General features: G+C 41.1%; 1 protein-coding gene across 21 annotated transcripts in view; it reads left to right on the top strand.

The window, feature by feature from the left end:
• Window positions 1-27,534, top strand: part of ank3b (ankyrin 3b) — a 150,162-nt gene that overhangs the window by 79,166 nt on the left and 43,462 nt on the right. For 7 of the 21 annotated variants that reach the window (XM_015962685.3, XM_070545757.1, XM_070545753.1 and 4 more), the window contains 4 exons: window positions 7,593-7,716; window positions 15,442-15,544; window positions 19,223-19,326; window positions 20,776-21,000. In XM_015962685.3, coding sequence (XP_015818171.3) covers window positions 7,593-7,716; window positions 15,442-15,544; window positions 19,223-19,326; window positions 20,776-21,000 — 556 coding nt within the window. Of the gene's footprint in view, window positions 1-3,354; window positions 3,391-7,592; window positions 7,717-11,497; window positions 11,510-15,441; window positions 15,545-16,293; window positions 16,339-19,222; window positions 19,327-19,999; window positions 20,033-20,775; window positions 21,001-22,735; window positions 22,835-27,534 lie in introns of all 21 variants that reach the window. The other 14 variants (XM_070545752.1, XM_070545754.1, XM_070545755.1 and 11 more) reach the window with 9 other exon arrangements.

The following is a 27,534-nucleotide window of genomic DNA, read 5'->3' on the forward strand; positions in this document are numbered from 1 at the left end:
GCAGCATCCCAAGTAGAGCCTCCCAGGCAATCCTTTCCCCGGCCACATCCGCCAGCCCCTCAGCTGGGACACCCAGGCGTTCCCTAGCCAACCTAGAGATGTATTTCCTCCAGGTAGTCCTGGGCCGACCTGGGGGCTTACAAAATACATATTTTAAAGCAGTAAAACATGTCGTGTTTCTCTTGCTCTCTACATGTTCTGCAGCTGCATCACTAATACTTTAGCTTTCAGTCATGTACAGTATGTGTTCTGCAATCCTGCTTTTTCTAACTTTTTCCCTCTGAGTTCTGTGAACTTTCAACCATTATAGTGCATGGAAAATGGCTTTCCTTTGGTTGCCATGTCAACTGTCTGCACATTGTGGACTGTATAACAGATTTGTTTTCATGACGTTGAGTAGATGGCGCACACACCCGCTCCTTTGTCCTCCTGGTCTTGTCAGTGATGCTTCCATTGTTGTGTGAGACAGTGGAGCCAAAGCAAACGCTGATACAGCTGCTGCAGAGGGGACTGTTTACTCTAGACGTCCTTTTCCCCCTACAGTCTGTTGTGTGGCTTTAAACACTCGTGAACTTCACCAACATTACTAGAAATCACTCAGACTAAATATTTTCCTTCACTTTGTCTCATTCAGTCATTTGAATGCTTTGACATGTAGATGTTAGAAACTTTTATATTGTATCTACTTTTATAATGTTAGCAGGGCCAGAAATGTGCCCAACAGCTCAATTTTGCTGCTAAATCAGAGAAATGTGTGAGTTGTGTGCCCTTGCTTTTGGTGTCACAGGAAATTCGAACCTGCTTCAGTATTTTGCCCTACAAATTTCCTCTCAGCATATTCACAGAATTGGGTCTAAAACTCTTCTCAGTCACTTCTCAGTTTGGTTTCTGTGAGTCAGAATCTCAGAATGTGAGAATGTCCTAATTGGTGCAGATTAAAGTGAAATACTTTATTATGTAGTTAATGGGAAAAAAGGAAATGGCAAGGCAATCACAAACAATTGAGATCTTAAAAAAACCAACACATTCTCACACTCAAAGCGTCAAAATATGACGCGTGACCAAGCCTCAATATATGACGATTTGGGATGCCCCAGTGCGTCAGGAGAGGATGCATTAGGGACGCACTGTCCAAGAGCGTCGGTGTCCGACGCCCGCGGTGAGACGGACATTAGCCAGACTTGTGAACTACTTAACCTTCCCCTCACCCCCATTCTAACCTTAACTCAGCTGAATTACAGAGTTAAGGTTAGGATTGGGGTGAGGGGAAGGTTACATCGTGGAATAATGTCCGTGTGACTGCGACTGTCAAATACGGACGCCAGCGGTGCCACGTGTCCCTGATCGTCCTGTCCTGACGCGCTGGGGCATCTCGAATCATCATTTTGTTAGCAGATAATGTACGCAGTAGAAATAACTTTCTCACAAACACCGAGATGAGCTGTTGTTTTGAGTTTGGCGTCTGCAGTAGCGGTAGCATATCACCAAAGCTCTGCATTTATTGGTGGATGGGAGAGTTCAGAGTTCATTACAAACAATTCTTATTGGCACATAACACAACACATGACAACACACGTCAAATCCTCTAACCGTGTTTTCCAAAATAAAAGTCCCATGTAGTACATTAGCCTGATCTCTCAGGATCGCCAGGGCTTTCCGCCCATCATCTGCTGCATTCCGCATCACCAATAACAGGCTTTTGTCATCCAAAAACTGTATTGGCTCTGCATAAGCCTCTGCATTTTTCGATACGTCATCTTCATCCTCGATTTTCAGGACCACGTCTTTTAATCCCTGGAGGTGGAGGTGACCGAGAAACTTTGTCTCCCACAATTCATACTTCTCTTCGTCTCCATCAAACATTAGCCTCAACCAGCGGGTACTGGAATCCATGGTTCTCCGACTCATGACTCGTGTAGCTTAACAGGCTACAAACACTGGACAGGCATCTCGTCTTTCAACTGGTGCGTCTCTGCTCGTCTGTCATCGAGCGATTTGGGTAATCCTAGGGCTTCCGAAGACTCTGGGCTCATAACCTGTTAGCAGATAACGTACGCAGTAGAAATGACTTTCTCACAAACACTGAGATGAGCTGTTGTTTTGAGCTTGGCGTCTGCAGTAGCGGCAGCATATCACCAAAGCTCTGTATTTATTGGTGGATGGGAGAGTTCAGAGTTCATTACAATTCTTATTGGCACATAACACAACACATGACAACACACGTCATATCCTTTAACCGTGTTTTCCAAAATAAAAGTCCCATGTAGTACATCAGAGCACATATCTCAACACATGTATTGAGGCTTGGTCACACGCGTCATTTTGATGCTTTGGGTGTGAGAATGTGTTGAAAAAACAGACAGGGCAAACACCACAATCAAAACCGAGTGGTGAATTTCTCTTCATACAGGAAGAAGTGATTAGTGGAATGAGATGTAACTTGTGCTGGTGACGGTTCTCAGTCATCCAGGTCATGGTAACCCAAAGGGGTTCTAGTGAAGGCAACTGGACTTCTGCGGCTTCTTGAAGACGTGTTGCTTCTCATCCGAGGAGCTTTGTCAATTCTGACTGGAATATGGGAGGGTCAAGCTTACAAGCTGTAGCTGTCTGTTGCTGCTTAGCAAGCTGAAACTTCATATGAATACCCCTCCTCCCTTACCCTTGATTCATCAGTGTCGTTATATCCTATTGTGCTGGAATGGTTGTTTCCATTAGCAGGGTGTTAACTAGACTGAAACTGTCCCATATTCCAGTTTGAATTGACAAAGATCCTCAGATGAGAAGCAAAACACCTTCAAGAAACCAAAGAAGTCCAGTTGCTTTCAGTCAAACCCATTTGGAAATGTAGCTTGATAATTAGAAGGTAAAGGACAGGTTTGCAAAGGTGCTGAATAGCTTGTGAGATGATAAAACATAACAAGAAATAGATGAGATGGGTTGTAAAATGAAACCTGACACTAAAGAAAACCAACTATAAATGAATAACAAAAATACAAATAAAAGATCATCCATAGCATAACATGGTAAAGTATACGAGAAGAAACCCCAAATCAGGATAACAGGTACCAATTCAGTATGACTCCAACAAAAGCATCCTCTGATTTTTGTCTCCAGCTAGTTGCCATCATAGCTGTCTCTGAACGTATCTGCTGCTGTCAGTTAAAGTATATGTAATAAAACATACAAAACCCAGCTCTGTTCCAGTAAGTGAGTTTCTCTGTTTACAGGTGATGTCACAGTGGATCTGTTTCTTTAAGCGTGCACAAAAAGATTAAAACTGGACCGTTCACACAGGCTCTTTTTAAGTTCAAGAGGACAAAAGGTTAATAAATGTTTCTGTTTGCTTCTGAACAGAAATGGATGTTGAAAATATCTGCATCAACTATGCTTGTAAGTCATAAAACAGAATCTGACTGAAACTAACTCACAGTGTGAGCTGATGCAGCATGTGTAGTTAGTGAATAGCTCTGTGCATATTTGCCTTCATACATAATGTGTTTCCAAGTTGTTGTTGTCCATCTTGGTCTATAAATAAACCCAGTGTAACTGTAGTCACATTCACATGCTCACATACCAGCAGCAGCAGTAGCACTGTTAGACACACACAGTCCAAACGGCCAACAGAACTTGTTTAGTATTTCCTGATCCGTCTCGGTCATGGAGCCTTTCCAAAGCTAATTGATGTAGTTTGTCATATTGGACGTGAAATCTGAAGAACTTTGACATTTATTTATAGACTCATAATGTAATGAATGTTTTCTACCTCTAATCTTCTCATTTCAATGCCGTTTTTCATTTTTGACTATTTATTATGGAGTCCAACTTTGGCATTTTTATTTCTATAGAGTAATTAGTCATTTGGACTTGGTAACCCTTTTACGTTATCTAATTGAAGCAGATCAGTGTATAAACAGGAAGCAATATGTCATAGTCTGATGGCGACATGAAAAATAATGTGAGGAAATTTACATCCAAAGCCTACAATTATAACAAAGTACATCAGTACTTCCTGAATGAGTCACAATAATAATAAACACGTAAAAATCAAAGTCTTGTTACAATATGGCTTTCAGATTAATCTATGTTAACAAATGTTCAATATTAAAAATCTGCTGTTGACCAACAGAATTATACTTAAGCCTGACAGTGAGTGAGTTAGAGTAGGAGTTAAAGGCCCAGCGTTTGCTAGCATTTAGCTCTCTGAGTTTATGTTGGGGTTGTCTTTCAGCTACTAACATGGGAATGTTTAGCTCAGCATCTGTAAAATTGGCCAACTTCTGACTGTTTGTGTTTGCTATGGTGAAAACAGAATTGATTGTTAATGCAAAGTTTTAAAGGGATTCTGTGCAGTTTTGGCTTGCATTTACACCCCATAGTCCTCGCTGTGTGTTCATCTTTTTAACACCTTACCCCAAAATTCCACTATCTCCGCTCCGCCCCCGCTTTCCGCTGCCGCTCGCTTCCGAACTGAAATTATACTATACCTGCTCTACAACGGCTCCGCTCCAGTGCGGAGACCTGATGTGCGCAAACAAGCATGCGCGGGATTTTCGAGATCTTGCGATACAGTCCGAGCAATAAACGCGGAAGTTAGATCCAAACACCCGTTGTGTGGGAGAATCATCGAAATGAACTGTTTAATCTGCCCATCATTTGTGTTGAGAGATCAGCAGTGTTTGGCTCAACAAAGTGTGACCACTTTGATAGTAGAAACTGTATTTATGGCTTATTTTTGTGCATTTAAAGTTCAGCCGCCATTGATAGTTGTTAAAAGTTGTTAAACCTGTGCACATGAAACAAAAAAACGCTTTTTGTTATCGATTTATTGTGAAATAACGGAAGTTGTGCTTGCTCTCTTTCCTGTTGGGCGGTTGTGATTTCTGTCCATTGACTGCGGAGGTGCTCCGGCGTCCGGCAAAAATAGAATCGATCCTATTTTTGCCGGATGGCGGAACGGCGGGCGGCGCACTGTGCCGCACGGGCGCAGTAGTGGAACAGCTCTGATTGACTACAACGGGACCGTTTTTGCTGCGGAGTTCGTGCCGGAGTGGAGCGGAGATAGTGGAATTTTGGGGTTAATCTAACAGCTGAAATGTCTCCTCAGCCTTCATTGGGCTCTAGAGGAGTAATTCATCACTAAGTCAACCAAACCAGCTGTGTTCATGATCTAAAACATGCAAGAAATGTGCTGGAAGCAGACTGCAGCTCAGGCATGTCAGTTCCACTTACAATTCAATTCAATTCAAAAATACTTTATTAATCCCAGAGGGAAATTGATTATTATACTAAGGCTAAGGTGGAAACTAACAAGGACCGCACTGGCACTCTGAAGTTGCAAGTGCGATAATCTGGCCACAAAGGGCAGTGGGGTCTGAGTGACCTTTCATTAACCCTTTAAAGGATCATTTTAGCACATACTGGCTCGAAAATTATTTTAAATGATGAAAGAATTGCATAGTATGGCAAGGTTCAGGATGGCAAGGATCTGGTGTCTGTCTCCTGGACAGGTCTCCAGCCTCACAGGACACACAGAAACAAACACACTCACTCACACCTATAGGGAAAATTTAGTGTCATCATTTATCCTAACATGCATGTTTTTGGTCAGTGTGAGAAAGCTCAGATGTGCATGGGGAGAACATGCTAAATCATGCAGAAAGGCATAGGATTCAAACCTGCAACCATGTTGCTGTGAGGCATCAGTGCTACCACCTGCACCATGACTCAAGCTCCTAATAAAAACTGACTTTAAATCAAAACACCATTTGACATAAACTGGACTTAAATGTTATTCAGTCCACTATAATAGATAAAAAAAAGATATAATCTTTAATTTACTACTAAGGTAACCCACCTTTACCTTTATTGGTTCAGATTTGCTCTGTTGAAGTCGTGCCTTCATGGTGTTTATTAGAAAGATCAGGTTGCAGAGTCTAATATGTCACGGTGAGCACCATGCATCTTTGTGGGAACTTGTAGCAAAGTATACAGAAGTGTTTACTCTGAGAAGACAGACAGACATTGCTTGCAAGTGGATGGGATGCCAAAAGGAACAAAAATGGATGAGAAGTCAGATAAAGCAGACTGATGGGGACGAGGAGTGAATAGGAGGAAAGGATAAAGGCTCATAAAAAAAGCAGATAAAACATAAATGCTGGCTTTTTGCATACACTCCCCTAGCCATGTTATATTTTCGTATACATAAGAAAACTATAATCTATTTCTTGATGCATCATGCATCAAATATTTCCAAATAATTAATAATGTTCCAAAACAGCCTTATTAGTGCCTGAGCTTTGACAGCTCATGATCCCAGAGTAAAAGTGCAGTTTGAAGTTTTTTGTTAGAGGCAAACTGGTTGGATGTGTTAAAACTATCAGATTTGGTGGAAACATTTACTTGTTTTATCTGTTTTCTTTTACTGCTCATTTATACAGATTAAGTCATGAACTGAGAGAATGTATAAACTGAAAAACTTTGATGGATCCAGGAAAGTGGTTAGAAGTTAGGCAACAGTCTGAGTCGTAAACCCAATTACTATTTCTGTGCTGTGTGTGTGTGTGTGTGTGTGTGTGTGTGTGTGTGTGTGTGTGTGTGTGTGTGTGTGTGTGTGTGTGTGTGTGTGTGTGTGTGTGTGTGTGTGTGTGTGTGTGTGTATTTTGGCACTCACACACACACACGCTCACACAGTCTGGATAATCCCGGAGCGGAGTTGGGAGGCGGGAGAAAGACGATCTGTTTGTGAGCGTGCACGGATCTAAAACACAGACCGTTAATGCCAGAGAGCTCCGAGGTTGAAAGTCGAGGAAAAGTTAGTTGCTCTGTGAAATTCTCTGAACGGGACTGAATGAAGTGCTTTAAGGCTGGAGGTGAGTTTTGGCTCCCTGAGGAGGAGACCGCTCTAGTTGGAGCTGAACTCGGAGCGAGTCCTGGAGAATAGGTTGGAATGTGGCCAGATGGGGTCTGTGAAGTGTCCTGTGTGTGGGGAGGGAAAGCTTTAGGGGGAGGGGTGCTGCGGCAGCGGGGGGGTGAAGGGACACAGAGAAACATGGAGGGGAAGGGGAGGCTCTGCAGCTTTGTGGTAGCTGGAATGCTGTCCTCTTTCTTTTCATTTCTCCGCCTGCATGCACTTGCTCTCCTCACTCTGTCAGCTCCATCAGGTTTGGATCTGCTGTGCCTTTGAGGAGTTAACATTCTGCTAACTGGTTTCCTGCTACACCTGTGATGTAGGTTTAACTCCCAAACTGGCTTCACTCTACTTGAACTGTTCTGGGTGTTTTATTTGTTCTTGTGGGACATGATACCTCAGTGACTGTGTGTGTGTGTGTGTGTGTGTGTGTGTGTGTGTGTGTGTGTGTGTGTGTGTGTGTGTGTGTGTGTGTGTGTGTGTGTGTGACTACAGAACAGCTTCTGGATTGAGGATGCATTGATTTCTTTGTCTAAGAGTGTGAGTGTGTTCATGAATGATTGAGAAAACAGAAAAGAAGTAGAATTTCCTACTTTTGCTTTAGGCTGCATGTTGGGATCTGCAAAATCCTGGACTGCAAATATTAGTAATTCTAATTTCTACAACTGTGTGTTTTCTTTAACAGGTGAGGATGCAATGACGGGGGACACGGACAAATATCTGGCCCCCAACGACCTTCGGGAGCTGGGGGATGACTCGCTCCCTCAGGAGGGCTACATGGGCTTCAGCGTTGGTGCACGGTCACAGAGGTAACCCCCATACGCACGCTTTGATCAGTTTCTAACGTGTGTGGTAATTTGAAATGAATGGCTGAAGGAAAAGTTTTGACATCTTGAATAAACAGGAAGTGAAACTGTCATAGCGAAGCATGCTGGGTTGAGTTTCAACTATCAATCGGACCCTCCTCTCCAGTACCTTGGAGTAGACCTTTCCAGGGAGGCTGAGGAGTGTGATCCTCCTATAGTTGGAACACACCCTCAGGTCACCCTTCTTAAAGATGGGGACCACCACCCCGGTCTGCCACTCCACAGGAACTGCCCCCGATGACCACACAATGTTGCAGAGACTTAACAACTATGACAGCCCTACAACATCCATAGCCTTGAGATACCCAGGATGAATCTCATCCACCCCCGGGGCTCCGTCGCTGTGTAGTTGTTTGACTACCTCAGCAACTTCTGCCCCCGAGATTGGACAGTCCATCCCCAGGTCTCCCGGCTCTGGTTCCTCCTCGGAATGCACGTAGGTGGGATTGAGGAGCTCCTCAAAGTATTCCTTCCACCTTCCATCTATAGCCCCAGTTGATGTCAGCAGCTCCCCATCCACACTGTAAACAGTGTGAGCGAGTTGCTGCCTTCCTCTCCTGAGGCGCAAGACAGTTTGCCAGAACCTCTTTGGGGCCGATCGATAGTCTTTCTCCATGGCCTCACCAAACTCCTCCCACGCCCGAGATTTTGCCTTGGCAACTGCCACTGCTGCACCCCGCGTGGCTATCCGGTATCTGTCTGCTGCCTCTGGAGACCCACAGACCAGCCACGCCCTGTAGGCCTCCTTCTTCAGCCTGACGGCTCCCCGAACCTCTGGTGTCCACCAGCGGGTACGGGGGTTGCCACCACGACTGACACCGGCCAACCTTGCCACTACAGCTAGCAACAGCCGCCTCAACAATCGCAGAGTAGGAATGAAGCCCACTCGGAGTCAATGGCCCCCACTGCTCTCGGGACGCGGTCAAAGCTCTGCCGGAGGTGGGAGTTGAAGACCATCTTGACAGTTTCTTCTGCCAGGCATTCCCAGCAGACCCTCACTATGCGTTTGGGTCTGCCAGGTCTACGCAGCATCTTCCCCTGCCATCTGATCCAACTCACCACCAGGTGGTGATCAGTTGACAGCTCCACTCCTCTCTTCACCCTGGTGTCCAAAACATATGGCCGCAGGTCAGATGATACGACTACAAAGTCCATCATCGACTTGCGACCTAGGCTGCCCTGGTACCAAGTGTACCGATGGGCATCCTTATGTTCGAACATGGTGTTCGTTATGGCCAAGCTGCAGCTTGCACAGAAGTCCAATAACGAAACACCACTCGAATTCGGATCAGGCGGGCCGTTCCTCCCAATCACACCCCTCCAGGTCATGCTGTCATTGCCCACGTGAGCATTGAAGTCCCCCAGCAGGACAATGGAGTCCGCTGATGGAGCACTATCTAGCACTCGTCCCATGGACTCCAAAAAGGGTGGTTACTCTGAACTGATATTTGGCCCATAAGCGCAAGCAACAGTCAGGACCCGTTCCCCGACCCGAAGGCGCATGGAAGCTACCCTCTCGTCCTCCGGGGTCAACCCCAACACACAGGCAGAGAGTCTTGGGCTAGCAAAAAGCCAACCCCAGCCCTCCGCCTCTCACCCGGAGCAACTCCAGCAAAGGAGAGTGTCCAACCCCTCTCAAGAACTTGGGTTCCAGAGCCAATGCTATGTGTCGAGGTGAGTCCGACTATATCTAGCCGGCACCGCTCAACCTCTGCCACAAGCTCCTGCTCCTTCCCCGCCAGAGAGGTGACGTTCCATGTCCCAAAAACCAGTTTCCTTGTCTGGGGATCGGACTGACAAGGCTCCCGCCTTGGTCTGCCACCCGATCCACACTGCACCAGACCCTTCATGTTCCTCCTGCGGGTGGTGGGTTCACAGTTGGATGAGCCCATGTATCCGGTTCGGGCTGTGCCTGGCCGGGCCCCAGGGGTGAAAGCCCGGCCACCAGGCACTCCCCCATGGGCCCCAACCCCAGGCCTGGCTCCAGGGTGGGACCCCAGTAACTCTCCGGGCCGGGTACTCCGACTGTTCGATTGTACCTCCATGAAAGATCCTCTGAACCGTTCTTTGTCTCACCCTTCACCTAAGACCAATTTGTCATGGGAGACCCTACCAGGGGCACAAAGTGCCCCAGACAACCTAGCTCCTAGGACACTCAAACTCCTACACCATGATAAGGTGACTGTTCAAGATCCTTCCAAAGTAAACTCATGTTCAAAGCTGCAGAAGTTAGAGAAAAGATGAGTCATTTTGCAGAAAACACTGTTTCCTGTTCTCCCTCTCCCCAGCAATAAATTGACAGAATATAGATTTTTATAGCAGGATAAGTAAATGGATACTGATAAATGCTACATGCATATGTCCTTTTGGCATAAGTTATGTCACCTGATAGAGGCTTTTTTGTGGATGCTAAATGTTAAAAAAGAAGTAATCAGCTGAGAAACTAAAAGATCAAAGTCCTAGCTTGTTAACATTTTGCAGATTAGCTGCAACAAATCACCTCAGAAGCAATCCTAAAGGCTGATGATTCCAGCCTGGATCTCTGCATTTGTGTGGCAGCATGTCCTCCTGGTTCTACCCAGAGTCATGCAGTACAGGTGGCCTGTACTCATGCCTGGCACAATGCTCCAGGACTTGAAATTTTTAGAGAACCAGGTCGGGGAGCGGGAAATCCTCAGAGAGCAATCTGAATTTGGCTCTCGGATAACTTTCTGTGATTGCAAACCAATTTCCCTGTTTCAGCTCTCTCTTACTAACCCACCGACTATCATCAACCTCTCCTTCCAGTGCTTCCCATGACAGTATTTTCTGTTAATTGAGTTTAAGGTTGTAGTAAACAATAATAAATAAACAGTTAAATAATGAGCTAAATAACAATAAATGGGTTTGAACATCACGGGAGTGTGTATTTTGCTGACAGCAGTTGTTGTGCTCTCTGCAGCATCCCTCTGCAAACTACACAGCAGCTTTAATCAAGTATCATCTATTTTTTTATTTTTTAGATATTATGGCTTTGCAACATATTTATAAATCAGCATCCTGTGCTCAGACCTCCATCTGGTGACAGCGTTTTGGGAAAAATGTGTTTTTCATTGTTGCAGGCCTTAACTTAGGTCTTTATTACTTATATTTAGCAATTATTTCAGATTAACTAGTTTATATGTGGTTATTTCTTGATAATTAATAGCCCAACAGGGTTTCACAAAAGTGAAATGACAGACTCACAGCAGCAGCACTTCCCTCATGGGGGGGAGGTTACAGTGCACACCATGTGGGTGTTGAACTTTATTCTCTTTAGAAAATATTGACACTTGTGCAACGTGCTGCAGAGGGAAGGGGCTTATTGAATATCTGAGGGGTGACATAAACGAACACTGAGCCACAGGAAATTAGAAACACGTTCGATTCCATGACCCGGAGCGCTGGGTTGGCTCAGCAAACACTGAGTAAGAGGGACGTGGGTGGGTGTTTAATCGACCCGTTTTACAAATGCGGTCCGCTTTAGTCACGTCTGTGGGCAGATAACTTTGAAAATGTTAATAAAGGCAACAACTTTAACAGATTTTTTTCATAAAGTTCTTTTTTTACTTCATCAGCTGTTAATATCTGAACTGATTCTCCAATTTTCAGTCAGTCAGTATCATTCTGCCTCCCTGCATCACTCCTTCCACTCCTGTTTGTTCATGATGTTTTATTCTCTCCTCATGTCCGTTCTTAATGTTAGTACCAAGGCCAGGTAAGACTCAAGGCATGAAGAGGTCTTTTCTCCATTTTCTTTTCTCACCTATCCTTCCCCCTCCACCCCTAGACCCCTGTTGCTGTCAGTTTATAGTCTTGTGTAATAAAGTTCCTCTGCATATTTCTCTACTAACATAATGGTTTTGCCTGGTTGTTTGTTTACTGTGGGATGTAAATGTGTGATATGTGGTCCAGTTTCTTTCAGCTTCTTGTAACAAACAGCCACTTTTGTTTCCTTTTCTGTATTTAATTTGGTTCTCTGTGGGTTTGCACAAAGTTGAAGCATTGCATCAAACTGGTTTGTTGTGGAGTTTTTCTTTATCAAGCTTCCAGGGACTTGAGCTGTTATAAAGGATGTGCAGATAACAAGTACATTCTTTCTTTAGTGGTTTTAGTTTTGTGTTTGTTGTGAGAAGGAAAAGTTACATTCTATTTACAGATGTTATTGGTCTACCGATATCATCGGCCAATATCGGCCTTAAAATGTAGTATTAGAAAATATCGGTATCGGTTTTTACTCCTTAGCGACCCAACTTTTACATACCATGCTCATATTACCCATCAAACTCTTCGGCTTCATCTCCTCTCTCTCAAAATGTAAAAATGTAACAGATCTGAGGTTTAGTGTTTGAGATATTTTTGTTTTAGGTGGCACAACTTGTGAATAATTAGGAAATTGCCGTGTGTAGTCAGGATCTGCTGTCCTTAGACATAGCTGTGTGTAGCTAGCCAGCCAGCAAAACAACTAAAATAAGCACCAGAATCTTCACCCAAGTCTTACTTTTCTTAAATGAAGATCTTTGTAAATGACCGTAACTACAATATACAGAAAGAGAAAAATACATTACTATTACACACATCTTAGCAATCAGCCTAGCTTAGCCTGTATATGCTCACACTGCTTACATTTGATCAACTAAGTAACTTTAACACACGCCCAAACACCCTAAACACATTGATGCTTACAAAGGTAAACGTTCTCCAAGGCAGTAATCTATAAAGCACAATTGCTGTGTTTTTTGCATCATACGCTTAATTATCTTTGGCCTAAAGGCGTCAAAGAGTGTTGGTCAGGATTTTCTCAAGGAGAATGTCGTTCAGCTGCTGTTGGAGACAAATTAAACATGACATTTCTTTTCTATTACTAACGTAAATTGAAGTAGTTGCAATTTTGCACGGGTAACGTTTAAAGCTTAAGCATTTGTGATAGAAGATACGTGATGTTAGTAACCTAAATTATATTTTTTTTTCTTTTTTTATTATTGGTATCGGGAATTAAGAGTTAGACAAAATCAGGTATCGGTAAAAAAAAGCCAATGTAGAGCATCCCTATTTACATTGAAACCATGACTGAGAAGAAAAAAGTAGTAAAACATGCATATGTCAGAAACTGAACAACAGTTTATCTTGTGTCATTTGTGAGGTTTTTGAATGTCCTCAGGTGAGTTGCAGGGCTTTGCTCTCATTTTGCTTGATTTTGGAAGAAATCCTCTAAAAGATTTCTAGAGGTGTTAGATGTTTATGGAACCTTTTAGATTTTGTCATGGTGACAGCTGTCAGCAAAGGCAGACATGAATAAAACACAGAGTAAAAGGACATTTGCACGACTGCTGTTTGAAACCGCATCAAATGCAACAAATATTTTTGCATATTTTCTTGCGCTGTAGTCATATAAACATGTTGAGTCACTGCAGTTAGATTTCTGTCCCTGTCTTTCAAATGTTAAAGGTTTGGCTTTTGATTTAATTGATTTTGATGGAATGCAGAGCGAGCCCACGATTTTGCACTCATTATTATTTATTTGGCTTAGTCTGAAATGCTCAGATTTCCATCCCTAGTTCAGATTCCTGAAGCCTCACTAAGAGGACTTCCTCCACCGTGTCCGGTTTTCCCCTGTAATTATTTATTAGTGTAATCGCTGCTGAGATGTTGCAGGCAAACATTCATCACGTCACTGCTCGGGAATGCTTTTTATTTGCCTCATAAAATTCATTGCAAAGCACAGTCTAAACATCGCAGCTTGCAGGTGCTGACAGGAACTCGAAAAGCCTGCCAATGAGTTTGATCACAATTTCAAAAGTGTCTGCCCCCAGATGTGTAAAACCAACACCATCTTTCATTTATGGGCCATTCCCATCTGTACCGGGTCGGCCCGGGCCGGGTAGCCCCAGTCAGCCCCAGCCTGGCCCGGTTGATTCCACACATCATTGTCTTAAGCCCATGTGGGCTGATTCTACCCACCAATCAGAGGCTTGCTCTAATGGAAGGTGTGAATTTGCTGTCAGCAGTGGGTGTGTTGGCCCTGGTCGGCCTGAAGCAGACCCCCTCGAGAAGAGGGCTGAGAATGAGCCTTGGTTGGCCCAGAAAAATACCAGGCCACCCAGATATGTAAACAACCTACGCTACCCGGCCCGGGCCGACCCGGTACAGATGGGAATGGCCCATTAGTGTTTCTTACTTGTCTTTCTCTCGGTGAGAGAATTTAGGAAAATAATTTTGTGAATCAAAACTCGAGCTTGGTGTGGATCTGCTTTGGGTTTGCCTTGACCAAAGCAACTTAGGGCAGTTTGGTGCAGCCGTAGCCAGTCAGAGCAAAATTTTCCCGCCTCGTTTGTGAGGGCAGCGCAAATAAAAGCTGCACTTTTTATGTCAGGGACACAAAAAGTAGAGCTAAAAGAAAAGCTCACACTAGCAGACTCTGTCCAAAAACTCAAGCATTGAGCAGTAGGAGGTTCTGGTGGTCAGTCATGTGAAACTTTAGGCTTATTTGCCATTTATGTGGGTGATTTGGTAAGTTAAAGCAACTTTCACATCCTTTTTTGAAGCGAAAGTGTGACTTGGTAAATGTCTGTTAGAGCTTACATTGTCCACCTTCGGGGAAAGATTAGACAGGTAACTGAAATGTGTACAGCAATGAAGGGCACTTTAGGTGAAGGAAGAAACAAAATACCCTCACTGTAATATGTTATCGATGTGTTGTAAAAGATGTGGTAGTGTCACCACTTTGTTCCTCGGGGTTCCATGAATCTGTCACATGGTTTCAAACTGTCTCAAAATTGTTACATTTAAACTGTTATATCACATTTGTAAGAAAACGAACACCAGTCCATGTGGGGATAGTACAGCTTTGGCCTTTACACTGTTTGAATGGTGTTTCTAGCTAAAAGTCTTTTGATGTAGTTAAAACTTTCTAATATCAGATTGTAATTCTAATGAGTCTCCAGTGTTGAGTGTTTTTAAAGGGTGGTATTTGAAAAAAGAAAATCAAAAATGTCTCTCAACCAGCTGCTCTGTGGAAAAATATGAGGTGTATCCTTAAAAGCACAATAAGGAAGATGGAAGAAAAATTATATATATATGTATAGATAGATAGATAGATAGATAGATAGATAGATAGATAGATAGATAGATAGATAGATAGATAGATAGATAGATAGATAGATAGATAAGATAGATGGATAAGAAACTAATTTGAAGATAATGTCTGAAAGTTTTGCTCATTGTCCAACTGTCAGAAAGTCGTCAGACTCAAAGTGGAAATCTTCTTTCCAGAGGGGAATGTGGAAGCAGGTCAATATGCTGTAGACTAAAACCAGTTTATTGCATTCATCCAGAAATCTCTTTTAAAGAATCAGCAAAGTCTCAAATACTTGTGGATTTATTTATAGCATTTAGCTTTATTTACTATTACTTCATATAAATAAACAGCAACAAGTCATAATTAACTGCTCCATTAGGTTTCTTCTTTTTAGTGTGTATCACTAGCTGGGTACAGTCAAGTTCCTGGAAGCTGCATGCATTTAATGGTTATTTTTTTGTTTGTTTTTTTCTGTTTACTTTCGTACCCTCCCCCCCTTACCAACTACTCCTCCCTTCATCACTGTGACTTTTGCCTTGGTAATCCGTGACTGCTTCGGCAACCACACCAAGCCTCCGTTCCTTCAGTTCTGATAGGTCCAACACGCTGAACCGGAGCTCATTCACGCGGGACAGCATGATGATCGAGGAGATGCTGGCCCCCACCAAGGAAATGGTACGTACACCATGAGAAGTTCAATGGTGCTTTATGTCTCTCACTGGTTTCCGTCTGCTTCTATGAGTTTATAACCTTCAGGTCATTCACCTCACTAGTGAGTGACACACTTCTGGATCCAAATGTGCCAAGCTGTCTTGGCTGTGAGCCAAAATGAAGGCAGTTTGCCAATCCTCTTACAGCTGAGGTGGTGCTGACATAAAGACGAGCAAGTCCTGTTACATTTCACTGAAACAGGACATCAGATTACCTCTCAGTGTATCTGTCGATGAGAGATCAACGAGATGGCCTACTTTCTGTCCGGAACCGAATAAAAAGCTCTTTACTCTCACTGATAAAGCTGTAAAAAGTTTGAACAACATTTTAAAGTGCAGATGTTTCAAATATGTACTCACATATATGGAAAGTTTCCTAATTTATACATTCAGACCTTTGACTTTCAGTGATTCCGTTTCACATATTTGTTGTCTAAATTATGGTTTAACTCTACAAAGCTGGACATATTGTATATTTAGTCGAATCAAAGTTTAACAATACATGCATACTCTATAAAAATGCCCCAAAACTCTAAAAGTGATCATAATTAATTAAGATTGCATGTACACTGAGCATTTGCATTTGTGTGCATATGTCATAAATAAATAAATAATAAATAAATAAATAAATAAAGGATTTTGCAGTAAATGCAACTTTTTTTGTGGTTGTGCACGTTGCTGATTAACAGCATGTTTCCTCCCATGCTGCTCCAGATGCTCTGTAAGGAAAGGTCTTTCATTGTAGAACAACACAACAAGGTAGATGAACATGGCCCCATGCACGCCTTCAGCCAGTGCATGTTACAGGATATTTCTGCATCATGTCTTTATTTATGATCACATAAAATTATTATTTTATGTTGCTAATAAATTAGGAAAATCTGGGGAGAGAGTTAAAACTCTGAGGAAATACCTGAAAAACTCTTAATGTACAAAATCATTCTCTGTGATGAAACAGTTATATATATATTCATCCACGAGGATTGAGAGAAACAGACAAACTGAAAAAGAAAAAGTTCTACACGGTGTCTACTGACTATTAAATTTCCCAATATAGTTTGCTTCTGGAACTAAGTAATGTCACTATTATTATATTTACACAATGCTTTACACAAATATTGATTTAAAGCATATATGTTCCAGATTAAGGGTCTGACCCACACGATGAAGCTATTGAACAAAAAGAAATTGGCCTTTAATCTCGTTATGTTAATTTAAATAGAGAATGTTCTCAGATTATTAAATCTCTCCCTAAAATGGCGCTAAAGCTGCATCCTGTTTATTGTCTATGGGATTGCAAAGGATTGTTTTTCAGTCAATAAGTTTCATTTTATGTATTATATTAAATAAATGTTTAAATCATATAAGTTTAATATACTCAATAGTTTTGCTTTCATCAAATTCTGTTCCAGAAAATAAGTTACATTTCTCTCAAAAACTGAATATGTTCATGTTCTCCTCATTAAAGGTGCAGCGTGTAAGATTAAAGGAAGATTTCCACAGTGAAATAATCCCAAAACAGTCTAATGTCTAACAGCCACTCTTTGTTTCATTCTGTTATCAGGTGAAGAAGGCTGGAGGCTAACGTTGAGATAACAGTGCTAATGGTGAATTAAAAGTAAATAGTGGGCTCTAGAAATATCTAAAGCTACTTTTTCAATTACCAACAACTTGATATGACATTGAAATGTATGTGTATAGTGAATAATGAGTTAAATGTGGCATTTTACTTCCTTAAATGAGTCACTAGACTGCAAACTCTCATGCAATGAACATGAGACACACACAACACCACATGACCAACTACCGATCAGCAATCGCAAGCTCGCACGAATTTCTGGCGAGTTTGACACTTTACTCATTCCTCGTGAGAGTATTGCACTGTAGAAGCGGTGCTGCAACCCAAAAAGTAGCAGAACCGCTCACAGCACATGCGTCAACACGGCTCGTCAGCTTTTTTCCTATTAACACACGTCAGTGGTTTTTATGTATACACTTTTTTTCACACACAATGACATGGATTGTCAAGCGTGTTTATGTCCAAATAAACTGATAAAATGTTGATTTACTTTCTTTCGTCTTCGTCATCCAACCGCCATAATTCCCTGTGTTTCCTCCTACAGCAATCCAGAAGGACAACAGACATCAATAACAACGCAAAAAAAAGTCTGACGTGTTGTGTAAAAACTATTTTTAGCATTTTGGGTCCAACGTGTTGCTACCAGACGTACGGTGTGAGCAGTCAGGTTGCGTCCGAGAACTGGAACATACAGTGTGAGAACTTGATTTGTGAGATTTGCTCTGCGGGGAAGTCGTACAGTTTGAGCTGAAGCTGAATGCTACTAGTGAAAAAGTCACACAGTGTCCGCCTGGCTTTGAGGAGGGGAAACGATCCGCGTGCAACAACCCCGCCCCCGCTCTCACGCATAGAAAAGTTGTTATTCAGAGCAATAAAGCAAGACGGTAAAAACCACACTTCCTCCATGCCAGAGGCACTTTACTGTAATAAGCATAGTAAGTGCTCCCTACTCTAAAGCACCCATAAGTGCTAGCACCAGCTATGAAAATATATGTTTCTACTTATCAGCATACTGTGCATGACTCGCCTGTGTTATCTAGAATCCTCTGGTGCTGAAACGTAACTGGCAGCAGCCATGAAACTCACAGAACAAGTGAGAGAGTGATTGCAGTAAACAAATTTGACCACAGGGTGTCATCTTACTTTATAATTACACACTGCACCTTTAAAGATTAAGTTGGTATTAAATGATTCACTTGTTGCTTTGCAAGATATCAAAATAATTTAATACTGTCCTTTTTTAAGTTATTCTTAGAAATACTACAGTAATATTTGCACCAACTACCATATGAGAGGGTTCAGACAACTTGCTTGATTTATCATCCATTAGAATACCTCTAATGATGTTTTAATGTTGCATTATGCTATGCTATTTGAACATTAACTAGATGTTTTGAAAGCCAGAATTTCACTGGACTTTGTTTGCAAAACGACAAGAAAATCTGCACATTTTTGCACGATTAGTGCAAACCAAAATTCTAAATTTGTCTGTTTTGCTTGGAACTTTGTCATGAACAGAATGGCAGATTATTTTATTTTTAATTCTCTTGATTAAATCATCACAGCACAGGTTCTTCAGTTGTCTGGTTGCACTGAAGTTGTTTCAGTGAATCACAAAAACTAAACCGAGAACAGTTCCAGACAGATTCCCGACACCTCCCTGACGGAAACTAGCCCCATGTTTAAAATTCCATCAGCATGATGTGGATTTCTGAAAACGTAAGATATTTGAGAGTGTTCGTAACTGCTGAGATGTTTTGGAGTCTCTTTCATGTTCACAGTGCTGTTCGCAATTAGTCCCCAACAGTCGTAGCCCAGTTAAATACTGATTGAACAAGTGGTGTCCAAATGAAACTGCATCCTTGAATTGATTTTTGTTGTTCAACTCTAAACATCTGATGACCATACCTCTAAGATACCTCTTTTCCACTGATGTCTGCCACACAAAGGGTTCAATAATTAAAATTATTTGGATATCAAATAAATGAAAGCAACAAAATCTTAGAGTGGAAAGTGTTAAAGTCCAACACCGTGCTTCAAAGTGTCCTTTCTGTCTCCTCGAAGCATTTATCTGTGGCGAAAGATGCTGACGACTCTGTGAGGAGATACAGCTGGACAGCAGACCCGCTGGATAACGTCAACCTTGTCTCCTCGCCTATTCACTCTGGGTGAGTACACTTGAAAGGATGAATGGATGAAGAATGGAGGAGATGTCTCCGCTAAATGTAATGATGGGGTGTAGTGGCGAGAACAGAAGTTAGCCTTGTAGAGGAAGATATAAGGTAGAAGTGTTCTCTTTTCCTGATATTTTGTATTATTTGTCCATCTTTTGGATTCTCCTTTCTTTGAGAAAACAGTTCCTATGTGCAGCTTTTACCGTGTCTGATTGGGTTTTACTTTTTAAATGTTAAAGCTGATGTGTTCAGTTCAGTTTTAAAGAGACAATAACTGAATCAAGAACTGCATGGTGAGCAGAAAGAACAAGAAATGGATCAAAGGTGTAAAATAAATGAAAACATGACTCTTAACTTCTCTTTCTTTGAATTTCATAAATATGATGCAAAGCTTTGGATAAGCTACTGTACTGTTGGTATTTGCTCCAGTGAGGACGCTGCACAAAGGAACTATCAACAAAAACTGAAGTTTGATATTTTGGGGAATGTACTTCAGTATTAATACATACTAGGTTTTTGTGTTCAGTCTTTGACCGTAGGAGGAAGTCATCCTCGTTGTAGATTTTTAAACAATAACAAAACAGCATTTCCCAAAGTTACAAACCTCTCTTTGATGCTTTTCTGGGTAGTTTGTCTCTGTTGTTGATCTGTTCCTCCTGCATTGCAGTTTTTCCTCTCCGCTCCCGCAGTACGACAGCAGGTGATTTGACTGTGATTGGTTACCAATCAGCACCGCGATCACACCTTCCCCTCTCTTGACTCATAAACATCCGTGTTTGCTTCTCTCACCCATGTAACGATTTTACACACTTGGCTAAATTACAGATTTTGTTACTTTTTTTTTTTTTGTGAGTCTAACAGATTTGAATTAAAATGTGCTGAAAAGATCTGGCTGAATGTGAAAATTACGAAAACTATTTTTTAAGGATTATCTTACAAATTATGCCTATTTTATGTTTAAACATTCAGTAATTCATAACTAATGACATAATACGTGCAACTGGTAAATCAAAGGGACAGTTCAGGGACCATTTTGCATGGTGTGGGTTTGTGTGGTTTATAATTTGTATTTTTTAAATGAGCGAGTTACGGTCAGAATGAATTAACTTCCTTTTGTGGGTAAAACACAGAAACATCAGAGGCTCCTGTGTTGGCATCTTCAGCAGAGAAAATCATATAATTTACTAAACATATTTGTTTCAGTCACTCCTGTTTTTGTTGAAGTCACAGCCAACATAGAATCCTGCTCACCTTGTTTCTCTTCTTTCTCACACTTGTCGGTGTTTTATGACATTGCAGCATGGGATTTCACCTTGACTAAAACTACTCTCTCCATCAGCACCACAGCTAAACCAACACGTGTTGCACCACTTTTTCCTTCCTCCTTCTACTCTCTGCTTGACTGCTTCTCTATGTGTTTCTCTTCCTTTTCACATCAATCAGGTTTCTTGTCAGCTTCATGGTCGATGCCAGGGGTGGCTCTATGAGAGGAAGTCGTCACAACGGCATGCGAATTATCATCCCACCCAGAAAGTGCACGGCGCCCACCAGGATTACCTGCAGGCTGGTTAAGAGGCACAAACTGGCCTCTCCTCCTCCGATGGTGGAAGGAGAAGGCCTGGCAAGCAGACTGGTGGAGGTCGGTCCAGCAGGAGCTCAGTTCCTCGGGTAAGACTCCTTTTCTCTAACCTTGTTGTGTTTCTTTCTTGAACATCTACTTCCCTCTGCTTCATGCCATCATCATCTCCAGTCGTCTATGTGCTCTGAATGTGAGTATGTGCACGTGGAGGTGGACTACAGTGGTGTTTGCTCACTTTTCAAACAACTCTTCAAACTGAAGGCAGCGTCACTAATGGTTGTAACAAAATGAAGGCTTTATGATAAATCCATTCTCTTAGTTTGGTGTTAAACAATTTTTCCAGGTGTTTTAAGACTTTCGGGGTATAAATAATAAATAAGGACACAATGTTTGAGTTGTAATTGTTTTTTTAACATAAACTGATTTCAAAATAACTAAAGCTAATGAGAAAAATAACAGAGACAGTATTTGTTTTAGGAGAATTATCATAGTTATTCATTATTTTATAATTTCTTCTCCTTTTAAAGGGTCAGTTGTTGGTTAAAAAGGCTTTGTAAAATGTTTGTAGTGATTCAGCAAGTCTTTCTCCATTTTAGGCAGTTTGTGAAACCCTTTTGCAGAGTGTGGAAGATTTCTTTGTTACAGTTTTGTTTTAAAATTTCAAACACCAACTGATTTTGTTCATTTGAATAATTCATTTATTTGCTTTTTTATTATCATTCAAGGCTTTCTGTGCAGTATTACGTCCTTTTTCTTCCAGAGTAACTCTTTTTGCGGTTGTATGTGTGGAAGATTAATCTCATCCACATTTAAATGTAGTTTGTTAGATGTTGCACACTACCTGGAGGGATCTCATCACATCATTTTGGACATGTTGGTGGGAAAAGTTGCATTTTGACAAAAGTGAAGGCAATTTTACTGATGAGTGTTTGCAAAAATAGGCATGACATTTATAAAAATATTACTAAATTTGGCCAGATCAGAACCTACAAGACTAAAAAAAATAGACCTCCAACTCCATCCCTAACACAACAAATTTTTTAAAACTTTCTGCAATTTAGGATTTTATGTCAAAGAAATAATCTTACAAATCATCAAGACTGCTATTATCCATGGCTTTTATTAGAATCTAGAAAAAGAAATCCTAATACTGTTCTCAATAAGCCCAGAGCAACCATGTAATTACAAAAGAATATGGGACCGAGAACTCCTCCCTGTGGTACACCTGAACTAAATTAACAGTGAAATGATAAAATAATAAACCACCTTTTAGTGTGTAAAGAGCAGTTTTCATTTGAGAAGTTGTGTTCAAAATTTTGGACCAAAAAAGCATAGAATTTTCTATTACAAAAATAAATTACCTAAATATATATATTTTTTTCTTTTTCAACCAACAACTCTGATACTCTGAGTCATTTTTTATGTCACCTAGAGTGTCTTGAAGTAGACAGTAGCAAGATAACAGGATACATTATTGTTTAAATTGACAACCCCCCCCCCCACCACCACCACCACCACCACCCCCCACCCCACCCCACCCCCCCACCCCCCGATTGTAAGATAACTGTATAACCATTATGACCCTTTTGTCAAAAAAAATTGTTGCTTTGGTTAAAATTATAGGCAAATACATGAAACCGAACATAAAGAAACACAAAATAAGTAAAATGATATAAAGCAAATAAAACAGCTTTATATTAAAACTGGTACAAACAACCAAAAAATAGCCTACTATACATTTTATATTACTGATACACAAGTAGTGTATGTCAATGCGAGTGTGTGTTTTGTATAAATGTGTGTTTCATCATCTTGTGGACACAGTAAACTACATCTTCCCAGAAAGCTGCCAGCCCTTAATGAAGGCGAGAGCCTGGTTTGTCCCGTGCTACAGCTGGGACCCAGAGGAACTAAATTTATTGGGTAGGAACCAAACAAACCATAGCTCCCGCTCTGTTCAACCCCTCTTCCTTCCACCCTCCCTTGGAAACAAAAAACATGGCTGAGGCTGATTCATGCTGATGAATTATTTTGCCCATCTCTGTAGACTTTAATTTGTGAGGTTACAGCTTTGATATGGTTGCTTTGTAGTTTTGGGAAGAAATCCAGGTCTAAGTTGGGTCTAACACAGCAATTAAGATTTTTTTACAACCTCAGTAGAATCACAGGGAGATGCTTAGGATTTGTAGATTTCACGAGTAAAATTCTTCCTAAAACTATGCATTGTAGCTCAGAACCCATTAAAGTTCCTTTTCAACCACTTCATTGTATTTTTGACTTCAGAAGCTCGGTTGGCTTTGCTGAATGTAACAGTTCAGATTGGCTGTTTGGACTGGACTGCGCTTGATGAGCATGAGCAGTTTCCTCCTTTAGCCGAGCATCTTCTTGTTTTTCATGATTGCTGTTTGCTCATTTCCAAGAATCGTGTCATCTCATAATATATATTTTATTGATAATAAATTCCCAGATATTAAAGTGCCTACTGATTGTGACAAATTTATGAGGAAAAATTATGACATTTTCTTTCTTTGTTGGGATATTTTAGTGTGATGTTCTGATTAAAGGTTATGAACAATTAATAATTGGACTGTTGGAGACAGAAAAATAAATCAGCTCCAGCGGTTTGAACAAGCTAATTTTACAGTGCATCTTACACCAAAGCAGATTGCTGCCATTTTAAAACAACATTTCTCAAAATTTGTAAATCAGTCCATGTAAAGATAGTTTTCTAAAGAGGTTTTACATTGCATTGTTATTAATACTGAATTTTAAACCACCAAATAGTCCCCGAGCATGGCCACAGCTGCAGCTCACTGCTCCACATGGCAAAGGGTCACATTGGAGATGAATTTACCAGTGTGTGTGATGACTAATGGGACTTTACCTTTAATTATCTGGTTATTTTAAGCAGAAATAGCAGGAACAGCTAGCTAATTAGCATTTCTATTGGATTTACAGTGTCAGGTAAAATATGAAGTGGTGTAAATATTTATAAAGCGTCGTTCACGAGAACGGTGATGAAGGGTTTGATGTTAGATTTGTTTAAAGGTATTGACCAGACTGCATGAAAATTGTAGAAATTCAGTTTAACTACACTTTACATCTATAAAAAAAATAAACTATGTTTTATTTTGTTAAGGAATTTTGTGATAAATAATTATAGAAAATTATCTTCTCTACACAGTTGTAGCGTGGTTAAACTACATACTAGGATCTAACACGGTTTGCTTCAGTTTGGTTAGATCCTGAGAAAAGATTGGACATTCGCCTATGAACTTATATTATGCACAAATATCTAGGATATTAATGCAATCGATAGATTGCATACACTAACTGTCTTGGTCTATATTTTAATCCAAAGATTAATGTTTAATTTAAGATAATTAAACTTAATAGCAAAAGTTTATTTATTGAATCAGAAGTTAGGAATCTTTGCTTATTCAATAACCAAATATATACACCATTCTGAGTTTCATTTCAAAGAAGAGTCAGGTTTTTAAAAAGTTAAGTATTACTAACACTTTTAAAAATGACAATTTGAAATGACAATTTGTAACTGACAATTTGAAACAGCTTGATATTAACTCGTTATTAAACAAACCTGTGTCTGAATGAAAAACTAAAATGGAATGTGAGGTTTGGATGCGTGAATGAATCTCAGAAGGTTTCTTTCAGAGAGATGTTACGTCCCCGACAGGTGTTGTTAAAAAGTGAAGGATGGGGGCAACAAGACTGGACAGTGGGTATTAAAAGGGTTTTATTGCAACAAAAAGGTTCCAAAAACATGCAGACAGATCTCTCTAAAAGGTTAACATCACAACAAATTATCAACTATAAAAACACCTGGTTAGAACTTTGTTAAAAGCTTAACCGAACAGGTGTTTTAAAATCCCGAAGTTGATAAAAGTTCCAAAACAATATACTGACTAAAACACCTGGTAAAAACTTATTTTAAAAAGCTTTACCACTACGAAGGTGTTTAAAACCGAGGTCAGTAAAATTGCCACAAACAAAGTTAACCTTAAAACCAAACTGCAAAAAAGATCCCACTGGATCATCCAAAAACTTCTTACGAGTTAAAAACCAAACCAAAGTTTAAAACTCATCCACATGAATCTAAACGAAAGGGGTTGAAACCAAACTTAAAACCAGGAAGACAGCAGAACCCCTGCACTGCTGCCTCCCAGACTGCCGAAGGCACAGCCTTTTTATGCAGGTGTTGGCAGTCAAGGAAGATGCAGCTCAGCTGTGCTCCTCAGCAGCCCGGGAGAGAGGTGGAGGAGGGGCGGTGTCAGGCTGTTTCACCAGAGCTGGGTGATCCTGGCTCCTGCTCTTCCCTGGCCAGACTGGCAACCGTAACAGAAAGAAGCACGTTCTGGGTGGAAAACGTTGTTTTGCAGCTAACTCAGTTGTTTCTTAGAGAAAACAGCATCTTACACAATCTGTGTGCTACCTCACCCATCAGACGACCCTCTGTGTGGATCCGGAGGTCAAAGGAGGATGTTGTCAGCCTCAGGGTACTCGGTCAGGTAGAGAAGACCCGAGTGAAACAGACTCTCTGGTCCAGAGTTGTCGCAGGGTACACAGTGTTGAGCTTGCGTCTGGCTTAACTCTGAAGGAGTTTTTGCGTCAGCTGGTTACAGGTGCGTTCATTCGAAGCAAGTCTATCGGCGTGACAGAATGCTTAGCAGAGACTTGGGCGGCCGTCCCTCGTCCTCTGGTGGGTTCAAGAAGTGAAGAACAGCTGCAGAGATTTGGTTTTAACAAAACCTCAGAACACGCCCTCTCAGCGTCAGAAAGCTTGATGTTATGGAGTAAAGACATGTGAGGTGTTTAACCTTTACCCTGGATACACCCTCTGCATGAGGTGGTTAACGTGCAAATGACCTTCTGGTTTACTGAACACACATGACTGATTATCATAAATAATGATTATTATTATTACCCAAATCATAATTAGCCATTCCAGTAATTAAATTCATTTATACTGAACCAAGATGATTATTTATGATTATTGTAATAAACAGTAATAAAGTCAAAGAGTTTATTAAAATTATTATTTAAAAATTATTATTTTAAAATCTTGAAGTGTCCTTCAGATAAAGATAAAGATGGTGTCTAGCAGACATCACAGCTCCTGGGTTAATCTGTGGGACAAAGTTACAGCTCGACCCAGCTGGGAAAGTGTGACCTTTGGTTCACAAATTAGAGGCCATTCATGACGCTACACAGTGAAGAGCTGTCTTTAGCATACCTTTCTCAAAGACACAGCAGGAGGCATTAGCGTTTGTCAACACTGATCCTATTTCGTGATTAGCTGTATTTTGTTTAACTTCATGGTCTCAGTGGTTTGGGATTATTGTGTTTACAGCAAAAAGTCTGAGCCATATGTCAGAGTCCTACACACATTTCTAACTAATGTAGCAACATTAAAGTCATGGAAACTGTAAGGAGGATCTTAGTGAGCTGACTGGAGCACGCTAACCGTGTTAGCTTCAGTAAGGAAAGAAGAAGTCAATTTTGAAAGCTACGACACGCTCAAAGGTTGGAAATAAAAGATTCCAACAATTTAAGGTTCTGAGACCGACTGAGCACCTGCGTCGGCTGGCTTTACTGCATTTTCCAGGTGTCAGCTTATTTGACCGGATTCTTGTCCTGAACAACAACAGCCAGCTAGAGGGTTACTCTGATCAGGAGAGATTAGGCTGGTAAGGCAGAGATTCCCAACCCTTTTTTCAGGAGGACCCCCTTTCCTTTGTCCAAGACAAGCCAGGGCCCCCCAACCCAAACTTCTATGCGCCTGAACACAATTAAAAGTGAATAATTACAAACTTTATACAGACGTATAAAGTTATGCCTCTTACATAGAGTTTTAATTGTACTATTGGGTGTGTTATCTGTATTTTTTAATGCAGTTTTTATAGCTATAATCTTGGTAACCTCACAAGCTCAGGACCTACAACATTGTAAGGACCCTCTTGGGGGGTCACGAATCCCAGGTTGGGCACCACTGTGGTAAACAATTGATTGATATTTTTCTGAAGTTATATCAATATGTACACGCAGCGATTAAAAATGGCAGCACATTGTTTAATTTTTCTATAGATTTTTGAAATATAGTGATGAAGCCTGAAGCAGCTAGCACTGCTAAGCTGCTATGTGCGAGCACAGAAATGAAACACACAATAAAAGTAAATATACAGTTCCAGTTTTGGTTATGAAGACATTCACCATCCTTCCACCTTGGATTTACCATTAGCGTTCCAATCAACTTTCATGTTTTCTGAGTCCAGCTGTGTGTTCACCTTATCGGCTAACCGGCTTGCAGCTAATGCAAGTTGGGTGACCCAGCTACACCCCTCCGGGGCTATCCAATATCCGTTCTCCTAGTCATGTCCCAGACAAAAAAAAATCGGCCCAACTAGCAGAGGTTTCAGAAGCTACATCTGCTATAATGCTAACACAGAAACACTGGAGATTCACTACTGTTTACATGAGTGTTTGAGCGTATTTACTGGCGTTATGCCATCAGCTGGTTCCGGCTCAGACTGGAAGCCATCTCCTGTTTTAAGAGCACTTTTCAAATCCGTGAAAATACCAAAACCTTTTTCAGCTGAGGTTTT

Source organism: Nothobranchius furzeri, chromosome 16 (genome assembly GCF_043380555.1).
Source record: "Nothobranchius furzeri strain GRZ-AD chromosome 16, NfurGRZ-RIMD1, whole genome shotgun sequence".
NCBI lineage: Eukaryota > Metazoa > Chordata > Actinopteri > Cyprinodontiformes > Nothobranchiidae > Nothobranchius > Nothobranchius furzeri.